This window comes from Tupaia chinensis, unplaced genomic scaffold (genome assembly GCF_000334495.1).
Source record: "Tupaia chinensis unplaced genomic scaffold, TupChi_1.0 Scaffold000270_1, whole genome shotgun sequence".
NCBI classification, from domain to species: domain Eukaryota; kingdom Metazoa; phylum Chordata; class Mammalia; order Scandentia; family Tupaiidae; genus Tupaia; species Tupaia belangeri.
In genome coordinates this window covers 3,926,043-3,941,360 of record NW_006159750.1, presented here as the reverse complement: position 1 = coordinate 3,941,360, position 15,318 = coordinate 3,926,043, and the positions used below count along the sequence as shown (strand labels likewise).

General features: G+C 41.8%; 1 protein-coding gene across 1 annotated transcript in view; it reads left to right on the top strand.

Annotated features, from left to right (window-relative positions):
- Positions 1 to 4: 4 nt before the first annotated feature.
- Positions 5 to 15,318, top strand: part of VAV3 (vav guanine nucleotide exchange factor 3) — a gene marked incomplete at its 5' end in the record, with an annotated part of 378,218 nt that continues 362,904 nt past the window's right edge. The window contains one exon of the mRNA XM_027772272.1: positions 5 to 181. Coding sequence (XP_027628073.1) covers positions 5 to 181 — 177 coding nt within the window. The remainder of the gene's footprint in view (positions 182 to 15,318) is intronic.

Below are 15,318 nucleotides of genomic sequence, written 5' to 3'. Positions count from 1 at the left end.
GCAGTGGCTCATCCACTGCAAGGTGCTGCCCGCCAACCACCGGGTGACCTGGGACTCGGCGCAGGTGTTCGACCTGGCGCAGACCCTCCGCGATGGAGTCCTGCTCTGCCAGCTGCTCAACAACCTCCGGGCGCACTCCATCAACCTGAAGGAGATCAACCTGAGGCCGCAGATGTCCCAGGTAAGGAGGCCGGCGCGGGCGCCCCCGCCGCCAGCCGGCATCTCCCATTAATCATCCGGCTAATTTCTTTGTGTAAATGCAAACATCTAGGTACGCTTAGCTTGCCCTGCCTCGCTGCTTCTGCTTTGGGGACCACTTCGGTTTTTTCTGTCTTGGCTTGGGATGGTTTAGCTCTTTAGCTGAATGCTAAAAGCCTCTCCTTGCGTCCGGAGATGATGTGGAGATTTCATAAAGGCTTTCTGTGAAGCGGGAAAAAACAAGTTGTCTTAGCGTGCCCTTCACCTCGCTGCCTCTCTGTCTCTCGTTCTCTCTGTCCGTTTGTGTAAGGCGACAAAGGGAATCCGATCCAACTCTCCTGTAATAACGATGGGGAGGGATGAACCGAGCGGAGGGGGTCATTTTGCCTTTAGTCTGTTCTCTTGCTTTGCGTTTGGTCCTGTTTTCTTAAAAGAGGAACCATGACATAAATGAGAACTCTAGGAAGTGGAGGGCGTTCGGTACCGTTATCTGTGCAGGAATGACACTGGGCAAAGGGAGGAAAAGGGCGCAGGGCACAGAGGCTGTCCTGAAGGCCAGCTGGCAAGCTAGATGGCTGTGTTTACAGCTCTTCTTAAACCATGTGAGGAGGAGCGAGGCCAGCTTCTCTAGCAGCGACAGGAAATGAGAAGTTTCACTAGAGATTCCGCTTTCCTTCGTTCAGGGCTGTGCTCAGGTGGTGTGGTGCACTTGGGTCCGGTGGCTGGAGCCTTGCCTGGAGGTGCCTCATGAGGGATTTTTTTTTTTTAAATGCAACGTTGGAAGGCTGTGTGCACCCTCGTGTCAGCTCTGAAGGCTCAGTTTAGTGGAATAGTAATTTCTCGGTCCTGTTGGGAAGTTTTTGTGCAGAAGGATGTTAAACATGATTCAGAACTTCTATTTTCCCTTTCACAATGTAAAAAAAACAACTTTCAACTTGAAAGAGAGAGGAGAGTTCTCTCCATGACACATTTCAGCACCAATCCTGTATGATGTATTGCGGCAGCTACTTAGCAACTGAGCAGTGGTTTTTAAGAAGGAACTGGTTCTGTGTGACTTAATAATTATGTATTTAAAGTTAGAGCACTCACGCTCCTTCTGCTCCTCTTTGGTTCTCGGAGTTAGTGTGTCATCAAGGTCCCTCTGCACTTCAAATTCTGCATCCCTTGCCTCTTTGCCTTCAGTCTGCTGGTGGGCAGTCCTCAAGGAAGAATCGGTATGTCAGTGATGACAGCCATAGGTACTTTAAACCCAGTTTATCTTATACATTCTTGTAAACATGCTTGGTGACAGCTAACTCTATGAACCCCTTTAAAATTGTCCCAACTCTGGATCTCCCTTTGAGGAATTTAACAAACATTTCTATTATGGTGGGAGCTGCTCTCCTGACTGAAGTTCCTTCAGTCCCTGCAGTCCCACAGGTCTTTGTTTTACCTTGCCTGTATCCTCAGGAGGCAGCCTGGGTCAGGATGCCTTGGCCCCCCCCAGTAGGGACTGCAGGTTCCTGGGATTCCCAGTGGTCGTTCATTAAATTGTTCTCCATAAGTTTTCTCAATACCCAAGGATCTCTTTTTTTAACCTTCAAACTTTCACTTGAATGTTAACAATGGGTGAAAATCTTTTTGAAGGCATTTTGCTCTTTCTTCTTCTCGTAGAATATGTTACATATAATTTCATCTTTTTCATGATTAAGGATTGTTATTGTAAGCAGCATTAAGGAAAACTGAGCACATACAATGCTCTTGAGAGCTTTATTCCCTACTGGAGATACCACAGTGAATGCACCAGGATGTTAGCCCTAAAGGAATTATGACCCCGTGAAGTTAGATAAGCCTCCAGCTTACGATGAGGTAAGTAGGACAGCTAAATGACCTTCCTCAGAGTCTGCCCAGCCCTGCACTTTCTGGCTCCAAAAGTGGTGCAGTTTTCCTTGTAATGTCCTGTGAGTGATGATTTCTCTCAAACCTGTGTCCTGGAAGGCTATTACCTGAATATGATGATATCTGTTTTTGCTTCTGTGGTTCTTGGTCACATGCAAAGAGAGAAAGTTGTTGAACAAGAAAGTGTTAGGTCAATGAGTTTCTATCATACAGATTGTCATTACCTCCTTAAATGAGTCGTAGTAAGTGGGTTTATGAAACAAGTTGTCATATTTAAGATGTCTACAGTACATACGACCTACTTAAAAAATGTTAGCAGAGTTACTGGAAACATTTTTTTCCTGCTGTTGTCAAATTAAGAGTAGTCTGTTATAATAAAAACATTTAAAATGATTGCAAAGGTCTAAAAGTTCCTTTGGACAACATCCCTGAATATTTCTGCCTCTAACTAGTCATGTATGTTTTGAAATATCCTAGCCACTCATGGTTATAAGCCCACCCCATCAGTTCTATTCAGACTATATAGTGAATAACCTATTAACCTAGTACAACTCTGACATGCATCCCAGTAGAGATTACCCTTCTGAAGTTAGAAATGTTAATACTAGTACTTGTAACTTTTTTGGCTGTGTCTAAGAGGCTCTCTATTTACCTAGCTTGGCTTCTATTGAAGATACTGATTTCACATAGACTTATTTCCTTATAGTACATAATCTGCGAAGCTGGGAAATAACTAGAAGCTCTCATTTGAGAGTTTTATGGCATGTTGAGACTGTTAAAAGCAGATGTTGACAAGAGAAAATTTTGTTTATTGATGTTTTGCTATCACATTTAGTTTTCCTGAAAGAGACTATGAAATGACTAGTCTCTTTTAATAAGAGTGTTTATTCCAGTGAGTGGGATGTTCTTCCATTTAGTTTTTCTTGGCCTTCTGCCTTGTTTGCATTAAAAAAAAATAAATACCTCTAAAAATAATTATTCACTTATAGATTTGAGAATCTTAAAAAGTTCATTGATTTTCCTTCAAAATAAAAGGATTCATGAGATCCCAATGATCTTACTGTTATTCCTGCCTGTGTGAACATCAGTCTCATTTTGGTCTTGACATTTTGATAAGAAGATAATCTTTGGGTCAACTTGAGATGAGGTGGATGAGGGGGCTGGATCCCACATGGCTAACTTTGCAGTTTGAGTCTTGGACTCTGGCCTGAAAAACATGTCAAGTGTATGTGCATGCATGCCTAAAATCCCAAGAGAAGAATTGAGGAGAAGGGATTGTGGTGTGACCATCTTCCCTGGGGGGGGGGGGGGTGTTTCTGTCTCTCTTTCCAGTAAGCACATGTGTACTATAGCAAAAACAAACAAACAAAAAAGATAATCTTCAGTTCAAAGATTGGTATATTAGAAAACTCCCCTTTAGATTTTGTTTTTATTTATAATGGGTTAAAGAGGTAAACATATAACTCAATGTGATTGAGTTATACGTGTAATATGTTCTTCTTATTATTAAGAGTTCATAGGACCAGCAGTTAGCGTAATGGCTATGTTGCTGGACTCCCATGTAGACGACCGCGGGTCAAATCCTGGACCCGATGGCTTAAACTCATGCCAGGTGCGTGTATGTGCATACCCAAGATCCCGAGAAGAGAATAGAGGAGAAGGGATTGCGGCGTGGCCATCGCCCCTGGGGGGTGATTTCTTGCTTTCTGTCTTTCTGGCAATCGCATGCGCTATATAACAAAAACCTCTCCGAAAATAAAAAAAAAAATTAAAAAAGGAATTCAATTAATAAAATCCAGATCATCATAGAAAAATCCAAGAAATTTGGTATCTGTGTATATTAGACAGGTTTATTTTTCAATTAAAGCAGTATTCTAGCCAGAACACAAAGAACATGAATGATTCTGGAAGAGAAGAGCCTACCAATAATACTTGTACCAGCAGGTACCTGTGGAAGGGCATGAGTTACTGACTTGATGTTATTTTCGGTGATTAAGAAGGACTTCATGGGTGCAGCCATGGTGCGCAAACTGTAAGGCACACTGTGCAAGGCTGAGCCGAATGGGAGGCCCAGGCGCACTTCCTGGGCCAACCTGGGCAGGCCAGCTGCTTGTGCTTCTCGCTAACTGGGAGGCTGGGGCTGATCTCACAGTGAGATCCTGTCAAAAATATCTACCTTTCTCTTTGTCTCCCCCTACCCCTTTCTTGTCCTTTCCCCTCTATGCTTCCTCTCCTTAAAAAAAAAAAAAAAAAAAAATCCCACTATATTCTCCCCCCCCTAAAAAAAAAAAAAAAAAAAAAGACTCCATAAATGCTTATAACCAACTATAGATCTGTCATTAATGAGATTATCTTAGTCTTATTATTTCAAAATTTAAAATTTTGATCCACACTATGTCTTTGAGTGGGAGATTCATTCTATGAATTTGCTGACCAGTATATGTAAACTGTGAATCATCTTAAGATGGATTATGCAGGATTCGAGGCGTCTTTCAACAAATATTTACTTGTTCCTGTTATGTGCCAGGCACTGTTCTAGACACTGGCCTGGAGCAGTAAACAAATTCAATAAATTCTGAAGTTCAGAAATAGATTTTAAAAAAATAATAGTATACATGTTCTGTGAACTTTTTGACCATCCCTTGTATATCATGTTCTGTGAAGACATATGAAGCTGAGTAAGGGCTAGAGAGAAAAATGTGATGTGATTTTGTGGGAGGTAGTCAAGAAAACTCTCTCAGAGGAGGTGAGCAAATAGGAAGAGAATGAGGGAATGTAGGATTGTGGCAGTATGAAAGAGAAAAAGAATATTCCCATGAGAGAGAATACCAAGTGGGAGCATCCTGAGATAATCAACTGGCAAGCATAGTAGAGGAACAGCAGGAAGATGAGGTGGCTGGAGGAGAGTGAAGGAGTGGTAGGGATGATTTCAGGGCGAAAAGAGGAACCTGCATTTTAGGACTCAGTGGGCCATTGTAAGGATTTTGGCTTTCACTAAGTAAAATGGAAAGTCAAAAGATGGTTTGAGTAAAGGAGGAACATGGCCTTGCTGGCCTTCAAAAAGATCTCTCTGGCTGCTGTGTTGAGAACAGACCTTTGGGGACCGGCAGATGGTGTAGTGGTTACATCACTGGACTCCCACATGGCCTACCATGGTTCAAGTCCTGGACCCAATGGCTTAAAACTCACACTAGGTGTGTGTGCATGCATGCCCAAGATCCCAGGAGGAGAATGGAGAAGGGATTGCAGCACAGCCATCTCCTCTGGGGCTGGTGGTGGTTTCTCACTTTTCCTCTCATTGTTTTTGTATCTCTCTCTGGGAGCACATGTGCCCTATGGCAAAAGCCAAGAGAGAGAGAGAGAGAGAGACAGACAGACAGACACACACACACACACCTTTCAACCACAGGATGGGCACAGTCAGACTAGTGTTGTCAGTTGGGCAAGGGATGATGACTGCTCTGCCCAGAGTAATAGTGGGGGAGACAGAAGAAGCCATAGAAGTCCAGATGTATCTTGAAGATAAGAGCCAGCCAGGATTTATTTATGGACTCAGATTAGAGGTACAAGGAAAAGGGAGGAATGAAAAATAACTCCAGGGATTTTGGCCTAAGACCCTGGAATGATGGACTTGCCATTTACCAAGATGGAGAAGGCCAGTGCAGGAGTGGCTGCGGGATGGTGCGGGGAGGGGGGCGGGGATCTGGAGCTAGCTGTGTCTGACGCGTCCAGAAGGCGTCCAGGTGGAGATGTTGAGCAGGCAGGTGGAGAAGTCAGAGATGTAGGTGCACATTTTGGAGTCTTCGGGATACAGATGGTATTTAAAGTCAGGAAACTAGATGCTATTGCATAGAGAGTGGTGTAGCAAGAAGAGGAAAACACCCTGAAGGAGCTATGGGGCATGCCTGTTGTTGAGAGTAAAGGGATGGAGGACCTGTAATGGAGTTGAGAGGGAATGGCCAGGAGGGTGAAGGGAAACACACTCTGGTGGTTCCAGGAAACTAAGTAAATAGAGTGTTTCTAGGAGGAGTGATCAGACCTGCCAAGTGCTGCGGGAGGACCAAGTAAAATAAAGACTAGGTTAGAGTACTGATTTAAGCCACATAAAGCTTAGTGGTAGTCTTGATGGAAACAGACACAGTGGTGCGGTGGGTAAGTATCCAGTTGCAGAAGAGAGAAAAGGAGAAGAGAACTGATACAGCACGTATAGACATCTTGTCTATGGGTAATTTTACTGTAAAGAGAGTAGAAAAATGGGGTACTAGCTCCTAGAGGAATAGAAATCATAAAGGATTCTTTCTTTCTTTCTTTTTTATTTTTAATTTTTGTCAGAGAGTATGTGCATTCATCAGGGTTATTTTCTTATTACAAATTATTTTTTATGCTTATTGAAAGACATCTTTTAGAGTTATCATATAGTACATATATATTGCTTATGAGTATGTATGAAAAAATATATGTAAGAAAATATGTGAAATAAACTTAAGGTGTTCCTAAGATTTCTTTTCATTCAGATTATAACTCTTCTGAATATTATTTCTACCCAGTCATTGATTTCCATGTCTTTCCCCATAAAATTGTCCTCCATACAGCATTTGTTTGTTTGTTTGTTTTTTATTTTTAAAGGTTTTCGTCACAGGGCACATGTACTTGCTGGAGAGAGAGAGAGAGAGAGAGAGAGAGACAGACAGACAGACAGACAGAGACAGTGAGAAATCACTCCCCAGAGAGATAGCCACATTACAATCCCTTTTGCTCTTCTCTTCCTGGGATTTTGGGCAACATGCACATATGCCATGCACACATGCCTGGTGTGACTTTCAAGCCACTAGGTCCAGGACTCGAACCGTGGTCAACCATGTGGGAGTCCAATGATATGCTGGCCCCCATGGAACATTACTCTCTTTCTCATCTCGTCTCTTCTTTTTCTGTTAAGAGAGATTCTGGCTATAGAGTGCATGCACTCACTGCATAGACAGAGAGAGACAGAAAGTGAGAAATCATACCCTGGGAGATGGCCACGCTGTAGACCCTCTTGGGATCTTGGGCATGCACACACATGTACCTGGTGTGGGTTTGAAGCCACTGGGTCTGGGACTTGAACCACGGCTGACTATGTGGGAGTCCAGCATTGTAATCATTACACCATCTGCTGGTCCCCCATGCAGTATTTCTGAAAGAATGTACCAATAGTGTCCCCCAGGATTTCCTTCCAAGCTACTGACATTCAATTGAGTTTTGATGCTGTGATTACTTTTTCTTTTAGAGTTAAGTAAAGAGAACTTTATTTTTGCTATCCCTAACCACCATTCCTTTAGCATGGAAGTGTGCATCTCAAATACATGTCTGCAGCCCTGGCCTCCCAGACAAGGTGGTGTTATGTACAGATCATTGGGTTGTATAAAACAGAGGGAGAAAAAGTTTTTATTGCCTCGAAAGAGTAGTGTACCCAGTTATATTTTTAGTTAATCAGTTTAGAGTAATGTTTCTATTTAGTCTTTCTTCCCAGGAGTCAATAACTTCTTTGCCATTTGTAGGTTATTCTTGTGAATAAGCTACCAGCATAATTTTGAACTCGATATCAATCGATATCTTTTTATGTAATGTAGTTATGGTGTCTTAAGGTATGTTAAGCACTTGTTCTGTCTGACTACTTTGTGGCTTAGCCGGAGTTCTCTACGAACCAAAGCCTGGGGTAAAAGACTGTAGTACTGAGACCTTATTGGTGAGTTACAGTCCCATAGCTTCCAGGGTGAGGAAAATGAGAAGGAAAAAAAGAAAAGAAAAGAAAACACACACACACACACACACACACACACACATACACATAAGATGTAGAAAACTGTTTCATATTTGTAATGCAGGTGGGGTTGATCCAGTATAGATCCTCACATATTTCCTAATTTTTAAATCCATTGGGCCCTTTTAACTTTTCTTTAATTCTCTGTGGCAAGTTACATTACAGATCATTCCCTTTGCCCTGAAATTCTTCCCTTTATTCTTATCATAGTACACTCACCTGGTTCTCTAAGACCTCTCATTGTTCCTTCTTAGCTTCCTTTGCTGTTTCTCTTCCTCTAAACATTGTCTAAACCTTTCAGAGCTTTTTCCTTAGTTGTCTTTTTTGTTCTGTGGTCTCTTCCTGGTGTCACTGGATGCCATCTGTTGTGTAATCTGCATTGGTGAACCCCTAATCCACAGTGACAGTCTTGGTCTGCCTGTGTTGTGCCCCTCTTCTACTGTTACAGTCACTTCCTGGGTGAAGTCTGATCACCATAGAAAGGTCACTCACAGCAGAGTGAGGGGGGATTGGATGGCACAGAACCAGGAAGCAGAGAGTGGAAGCACCTGTGCTGAATGCAAGGGTTCAGGCTCGGGTGGCTGGGGAGATAAAGAGGAGGTTTCAGAGGTAAAGGGAACAGATTCAATTTGGGATGTTGTGTTTGAATCATTACCAGTCCTCTCCTGTCTTCTCAGGTTCAAACATCCCACTCGCCTAACGCCCCTTTATTTCTGGCATATTCTGCTAATGCCTAAAGTCCAACCATTTTAGATGGTTCCAACCTCCTCTTCATGTCTTCATATCCTTCCTACTCAGCTTAAATACCATGGCCAGAATACTACTTCCTTAGTTTCTCTTGATTTGTCCTACTTATATTGGTAAACAGATCCCTGGTTAAATCCAGCTGGTTACTTATTCCCACTGTGCAATTGAGATGCCGAAAGGGATGGAGGAAAACCTGCACCACACTGACTCTCTAACCTCAAATGGGCACCGTAGACTCCCCAATCATCTGACTGCATTTTTCTAGACTAGATGTCTTTGAAGTGTGGTCTGGGGACTCTTGGCAGTACCTGGGATGTTTTTAGGAGTTCCATAAGGTCAAACACTTTTTTATGTTAATGTGGAGACCTTGCCTTTTCCATTCATTTTTCTCACAAGTGTGCACAGTGGAGTCTTCCAAAGACTATGCTGATATTACGGCTGTGATTCACAGTGGAAGATATGCTTGTATATGCTTTACATATTTCTCAATTTAGCATTCCAGTATGTTAATCATTGATAGCTGAAAACAGTCACAAACACAAACTGCTGAGAGTTCTTTATATATGTGTGTGTGTCTGTATATATGTATGCACACATATATGTATGCATATATATCCATATGTATATATACATAGCATAGATCTATTTATAGTGGATATATCTATATCTAGTGTATCATATATATGTATATCTGTATATATGTGTTATATACGTATACACATATATATGATACACTAGATATAGATCTATCTATATGTGTATATATATGTATATGTGTATATGGATAGATCTATATCTAGTGTATCAAAGAATCCTGAGATCAAAAAGTTTGAGAACATGACTATTTGGTACCTTTTCTTTTCTCAAACCTATCTTCCTTAAGCCTCCTTCTCTAGCTTTCTTTCAACTGGTAACTGTACTATTTAATATCTATTTCACTGAGAAAACAGATAAAATCAAAGGAAAACTTCCTCAAACTCCCACTTGCCTGCATTTGTGCCCATAGACATGCTTTCCTAACAATTCCTCCTTCATTCGTACCCCATGCTGTCCTGATCATCCTTCTTTCCTGAATCTTCCCCGGTAGGGTCCACATATGCTATTACTTTCCTCATTTAATTTAGGATATATTTTCAAGGTGGAGCCACACATACTTGCTGCTGAACACTGAGTGTGAAGGTGAATGAGTAAGAATTCCTTGGGTTTGATCTGAGCTCCTGGGGCAGATGGTCAGCCAACCTTCTTAGAAGTGTTTTGTGGCTCCTGATGGACCACTGAAGAAAATCCAAACTCCTTAGTACGCATGAGATCTGGTCTGGTCCTGCTTTATCTTTCAAAGCTCCCCTCTTCTCTGTAGTCCTGACCTTTGTGTAGTTTCTCGAATGAACTGTACTGTTCAATGTCTCTGTGCTGTTGCATTTGCCCTTTTCTCTGCTTGAAGTGCCATTTCTCATTTGTCTGCTTGAAGGTTCAGTTCAAGAGTCACCTTTGCAGTAGGTCTCCCTGACTCCTGTCCCAGGTATGGCTCATCAGATGCTGTTTTGTGCCACACTGTATGGTATTTGGGTGGAGGGCAGCATTCCTTGCACTGTTACACAATGTTTTTCTTATCTGTCTCCATTCTAGGCTATGACTTGCTCGAAGTTGCCATAGGTGAATTCATTTGTTTACATTGCTTAAAATTGACACGAGGAGTCAGACAGAATAGACAGACATAAATAGACATAAATTTATCAGTGGGTCAAAAATGGTGACAGTTTGTTTACTACTTTTTCAAATATACCTCCATACATTTTAAAAATACCAAATCCAACACAATGTCATTAGAAACCAAAAATACCTGTTGATTAAGTGCTATTACTAATAATAGCAGATAACATTCTTCCACCACTTTGCAAATGAGTGCTTTCAGAAAGTGACTGAACCTGTCTGCTCCTCATCTCTAAATAGAACTAAGGAAAGAAGCTACCTCCTAGAGTTATTGTGAGGACAAAGTGAATTAATTAGCCCTGTGATGGCATGTAACCTGTGCCCAGTAGAGGTTAACTGTTTTTGCCATAACCATTACTGTGGCTTCTGCAGAAATAAGAGACAGCTGCTAACGCCTTCCATGAATATCTCCTCGAATCGTAGCAACATCATGAAGAAGGCACTGTTACGGAGTCCGAGGTGATAGATACTCCCTGAGGCTAAGAGGGGTTTGCTAACTTGTCCTAACAGGGAAGCTGTGTTGGAGCCAAGATTAGAACATAAAGTGATTGAATTCTGTTGAGCAAGGCTATTGGTACATCTGAATGTGAACTTCAGTGAATTATTATTATTATTTTCTCGCTATATTGCTCTCTTCTGGTATTTCTTTCATGGAATGTTCTCTGACTGGCTTTGTGGCTCTTGTTAATAGCACTTCCATACCGGTCAGATGGTGAGTTATAATTTCAGTTCAGGTTATTGAATGTATCAGCTGGGAAATTTTATACACAATCACACTATTCAGGGTGAAAAGGGGGCTAGACCTTTGACAGGTGTGTGATGGGAAAGCCAAATAAAATCAGATAGAAAAAGTAAGCAAAGTTAAAGAAAGAGAGGAAGTGAGTGTAGCTGTCCCTCTTTGACTTTTCAGTACTGTGCCTTGTGATAGGCGTCCCTTAAGCACGTGGTTTACTGCTCTGCTCTACACTGAGGAGTGCCTGCATTTCCCAGGGAAGCATAAACACCATTGTTTTGAATGGATTGCTTTGAGATGGTTCTTTTCCTCCTCTGTTGTAACTATTCTTGTAAATTCACAGACACCTATTATTAGACACGTATTATTAGATATTTCTCCCCCCATTAATGTTGACTCTGCATGTTGTTAAGGCTGGTTTTAGTTTACATTCTACCTTTCCCCCAAATTGGGCATTTAGTGGACAGAACTATGAAACAGGAAAAAAAGTAGTTATTTTTGATTTCTATGGAAAATTATTTTAGAATTGAATTTTGTGCTCTGTGCATGTGCTTTCAAAATATGTGTTGCAATAAGTGCTGTCAGGTTTTGAGTTGCTTGCTTAAGCAGGAAGTCAGTAGCATATGCTACTCTCATGACAGTTCTCTAAAGGGTCAATTAATATGGAATATTTAATGATATACTTGATACTCACCTTCCATGATTGCCTGTCTGAAAACAGATCTGTAACAGCTGGTTGGAATAAACAAGCGTCATGCTGCTTTATGCCTTTTCCTGGGAGCATGGAGGCAGCATGGTGTGATGCAAAGGCGTCAGGTCAGGAGTCGTGAGACCTGGATTCTAGTCCCACTTCTACCTCTGACAGCCTGTGTGACCATCGTAAGTCTGCTTTGCTTTGTGCCTTCTAAAGTCAAAGCCATAGCAGCAAACACTTACGTTTACAGTAAAATGCTCATCATAGCAGCTATAATTTCTGTCACTCATTTAAGGACACATTATGGCTTTATGAAGATCAGGTATCAGGCAGAAATGTTTGAATCCTAGCTCTGGCACTGAACAACATTATGGCCTTGGGAACGTTACATTACCTGTGGCATCCCAGTTTCCTCATCTGATGGAGAAGAAATAATAAAACCTACTTTGAACAATTTTGGTGGCAATTAAATAATACTATTTATGTGTCTTTTGCATAGTAAGTACTCAGTAAGATTTATTTCCTTCTGATTTTGCCCTATACCCCCAGCCAAATCTTCCTAAGTCTGTGAGGCAGGAAGATTATGATCTTGTCACCTGCTTACGGAGGAGGAAATGGAGATGTGCATTAGCTAGAGGGCCTTTCTCAAGGTCGCAAAGACAGGAAACGGTGAAGAGAGGACTTGAGTCCGACTGTCCAAATTCCAAATTCAGCAAAGTTTCCCATTTCTGCTGCCAAACACAGTGGATAGATGGTGGAATTGCATGAGGAGATGACTAGCAAAGTGCTTGCAAAAGGCAAGGCACACAGTGTCAGTGTAAAATGACAGGACTGGCTTGTCAGGAAAGTCATAATGTATTTTTCTATGTAAACATGCATCATAACTTTTCTGAGAACCCAATATTACTTTGTACTGAAAATTACTGTATTTGAAATAGAATCATCTGAAATAATGAAACTCACTTTTAGTTATGTTATGATCTGCTTATTTTGTGGATTATCTGTTATTTGGTAATTTCAAAGTTCTTTTGCTTTCTGTTCAGTTCTGTTTTCATGGAAACTTATACATGAGCATTGATTGAGTAATCAAATCAAGTCATCAGCTAAATATTAGATTTCGTGGTAAATGCTGAGAGTTCAAAGGATAATAAAACAGTGTCCCTGACCCTGTATTGCTTGTTAGTCTACACAGCGTGGGTTTTACTGCAGACTTGCCCTGGTAAAACAGGGATGGGAAGGGAGCCATTTGACTTTAAATGGATGGACATGGCATGTGTAGAGTAAGTGGGCGATGCTTTTCTGGGTGCATAATTTTACTGATGTGTAAGGAATGTCACAAAATGCATTTTGTGTCTCTGTGTGTGTATGTGCATGGGTCAAGGTGTTTTTTCATCCTTACAGACATTTGTCTTGAACCTTCTATCCGCAGGGTGCTGAAAGCATAAAGATAAATCATATGAGGTTTCTGATTTTGAGGGGCTGCAAGAAAATAGATCTGACCTTAAGAGTCAGGCTTTTGTAAGAATGCAGGAAGGAAATAAGTCACTGGATGCTACAAGGCTAGTGCAAAAGTGTGTGTAGCTGGTGGGAGAGAAATGTGACCAGAAAGAGGACAGAGACCTGAGTGGTTACTAGAGAGGAAGAAGGTTTGAGAAAGCAGGCTAGTGGGGAAATAGTGTCTGAGATGAAGAACATGCAAAGGCTTTCAGAGCTTTGTGGTGTCCCCAACAAGACAGTTATTCTGAACAATGATAAAATATCCTTAGTAAAATTAGGACCAAAACTGACTATCATTTGCATTTGGCAGCAAAGACATATCTTTGGCACTAGTTTTTTTTTTTTCCGAGAGGGTTTGCTATAGGGCGCGTGCAGTCTCCAGATAGAGAGAGACAGAGAGCCAGTGAGAAATCACTCCCCAGGAGGAATGGCCATGCCACAATCCCTTCTCCTCCATTCTCCTCTCAGGATCTTGGGCATGCACGCACATACACCCGGCGTAAGTTTAAGCCACTGGGTCTGGGACTCGAACCGCGATCAGCTACATGGGAGTCCAGCAACATAACCATTACACCAATTGCTGGTCCCTGGCACTAGTTATTGATATATATCTTTTGTTGCATATCTTTTTTGTTTGGACTGGAGCATCAGATGATGGCCTATTCTCTTGCATATCTTAAAAGTAAAGGGACAAGATTGTAAAAGAGAGTCCAAGTGCTTAATGGCATCTAAAGTAAAGAGCTGAAAGTAAAGCGACTTGTTCTTGCTCAAACCAACAGACTCACCACCGCTCCTTCCTTCACACCCACTGGGACATTTGTTATTCTCTCTGTGCTGTATACTTGACCATTATCCGCTCCTTCCCTGGTCTGTGTGGTTTCAGCTTTTTACTCCTGAGTCCTGTCAGAATTCACAGTTAGCCTTTCCACTTTCCCTCCAATGCCCTTTACCTTCCATCGACTATCCTGCCCTTGATTGTGAGATGCAGAGAGGTGTGGGAGACCTTAGCCCATCGTGTGTGCCTGGCTCACCCACCTGCTTTTATTGTCCAGCTTCACTGCCGCTTACTACTGCTCTCATTCACCTCTTCAATTCCTCTTATCACCCTGAGGCTTCCTCTCATCTCCCCTACTCCAGCCCTTCAAATCCCACACACCCTGAGTCCCCAACTCTCCCCCACTCCCTGCAAGTTCAGCTAGTCCTCATCGTTACCTCACAGTCCTCCTGAGTCTTGTTTTGACCTCAGTCTGATCCCTTCCACTCCCCACAATGGTCACTACTATTACTGTTACTAGAGATAGCAACAGTTCCAAACTTTGAGTTATACATTTATTTTTTTTTGCCTTCTGACTCTCAAGAGAGGGATTTAGGTCACAAAAGGCATATTTAGTAAATTAGAATCCCATCCCAGAGAAAACTAGGTACTTTGAAAACTGTGATTCTGAGACACTGGACACTAGAGAAGTATTTTTGATTTGTGGTCTCCAGATCCCAGTTTTGTGCTTCAGTGAGCATTACCAAATGAACTAGAAGCTCTCGAGTCATGTTTTTCAGTGTCCCGCAGAATCCAGCCTACCAGTCTGCTGTTGGAACCAGCTCACAGCATCTTCTTCATTTTGAAATCTTTAAAGAATGTGTATGTAATGATATCATGCAGCGGTGCTAATTTCTCTTAATCATACATGTAGCGCCTGGTAGTTTGCTCTAGAATAATTCTGTCACTTACTGGTACTCTAAGAAGTAGGTTTAGCAGAAGATATTAAGTTTTCTAGTGTTTGACCTTCAACTGTGAGAAAGTATTTGTTGGCTAAAGAAAAGTTTAGTAAACTCAGATCAGTCAGCCACACAAATGCTTGAGTTCAGATTAGTTTTGATAACAGAGTACTTAGAAGTAGAACCTTCTGTTTGCCATACAGTGTACTTTGGGATCCAGTAACATATAGCAGTTCTTCCTCAGTAAGGGGAGGAGAGCGCTGGCGCTCAGAGTGTACACTCTCGCAGAAGATTTGGGCACTCACGGATACATCATTTAAGAGGCGAATGGGATGTAATTGCTGTTAG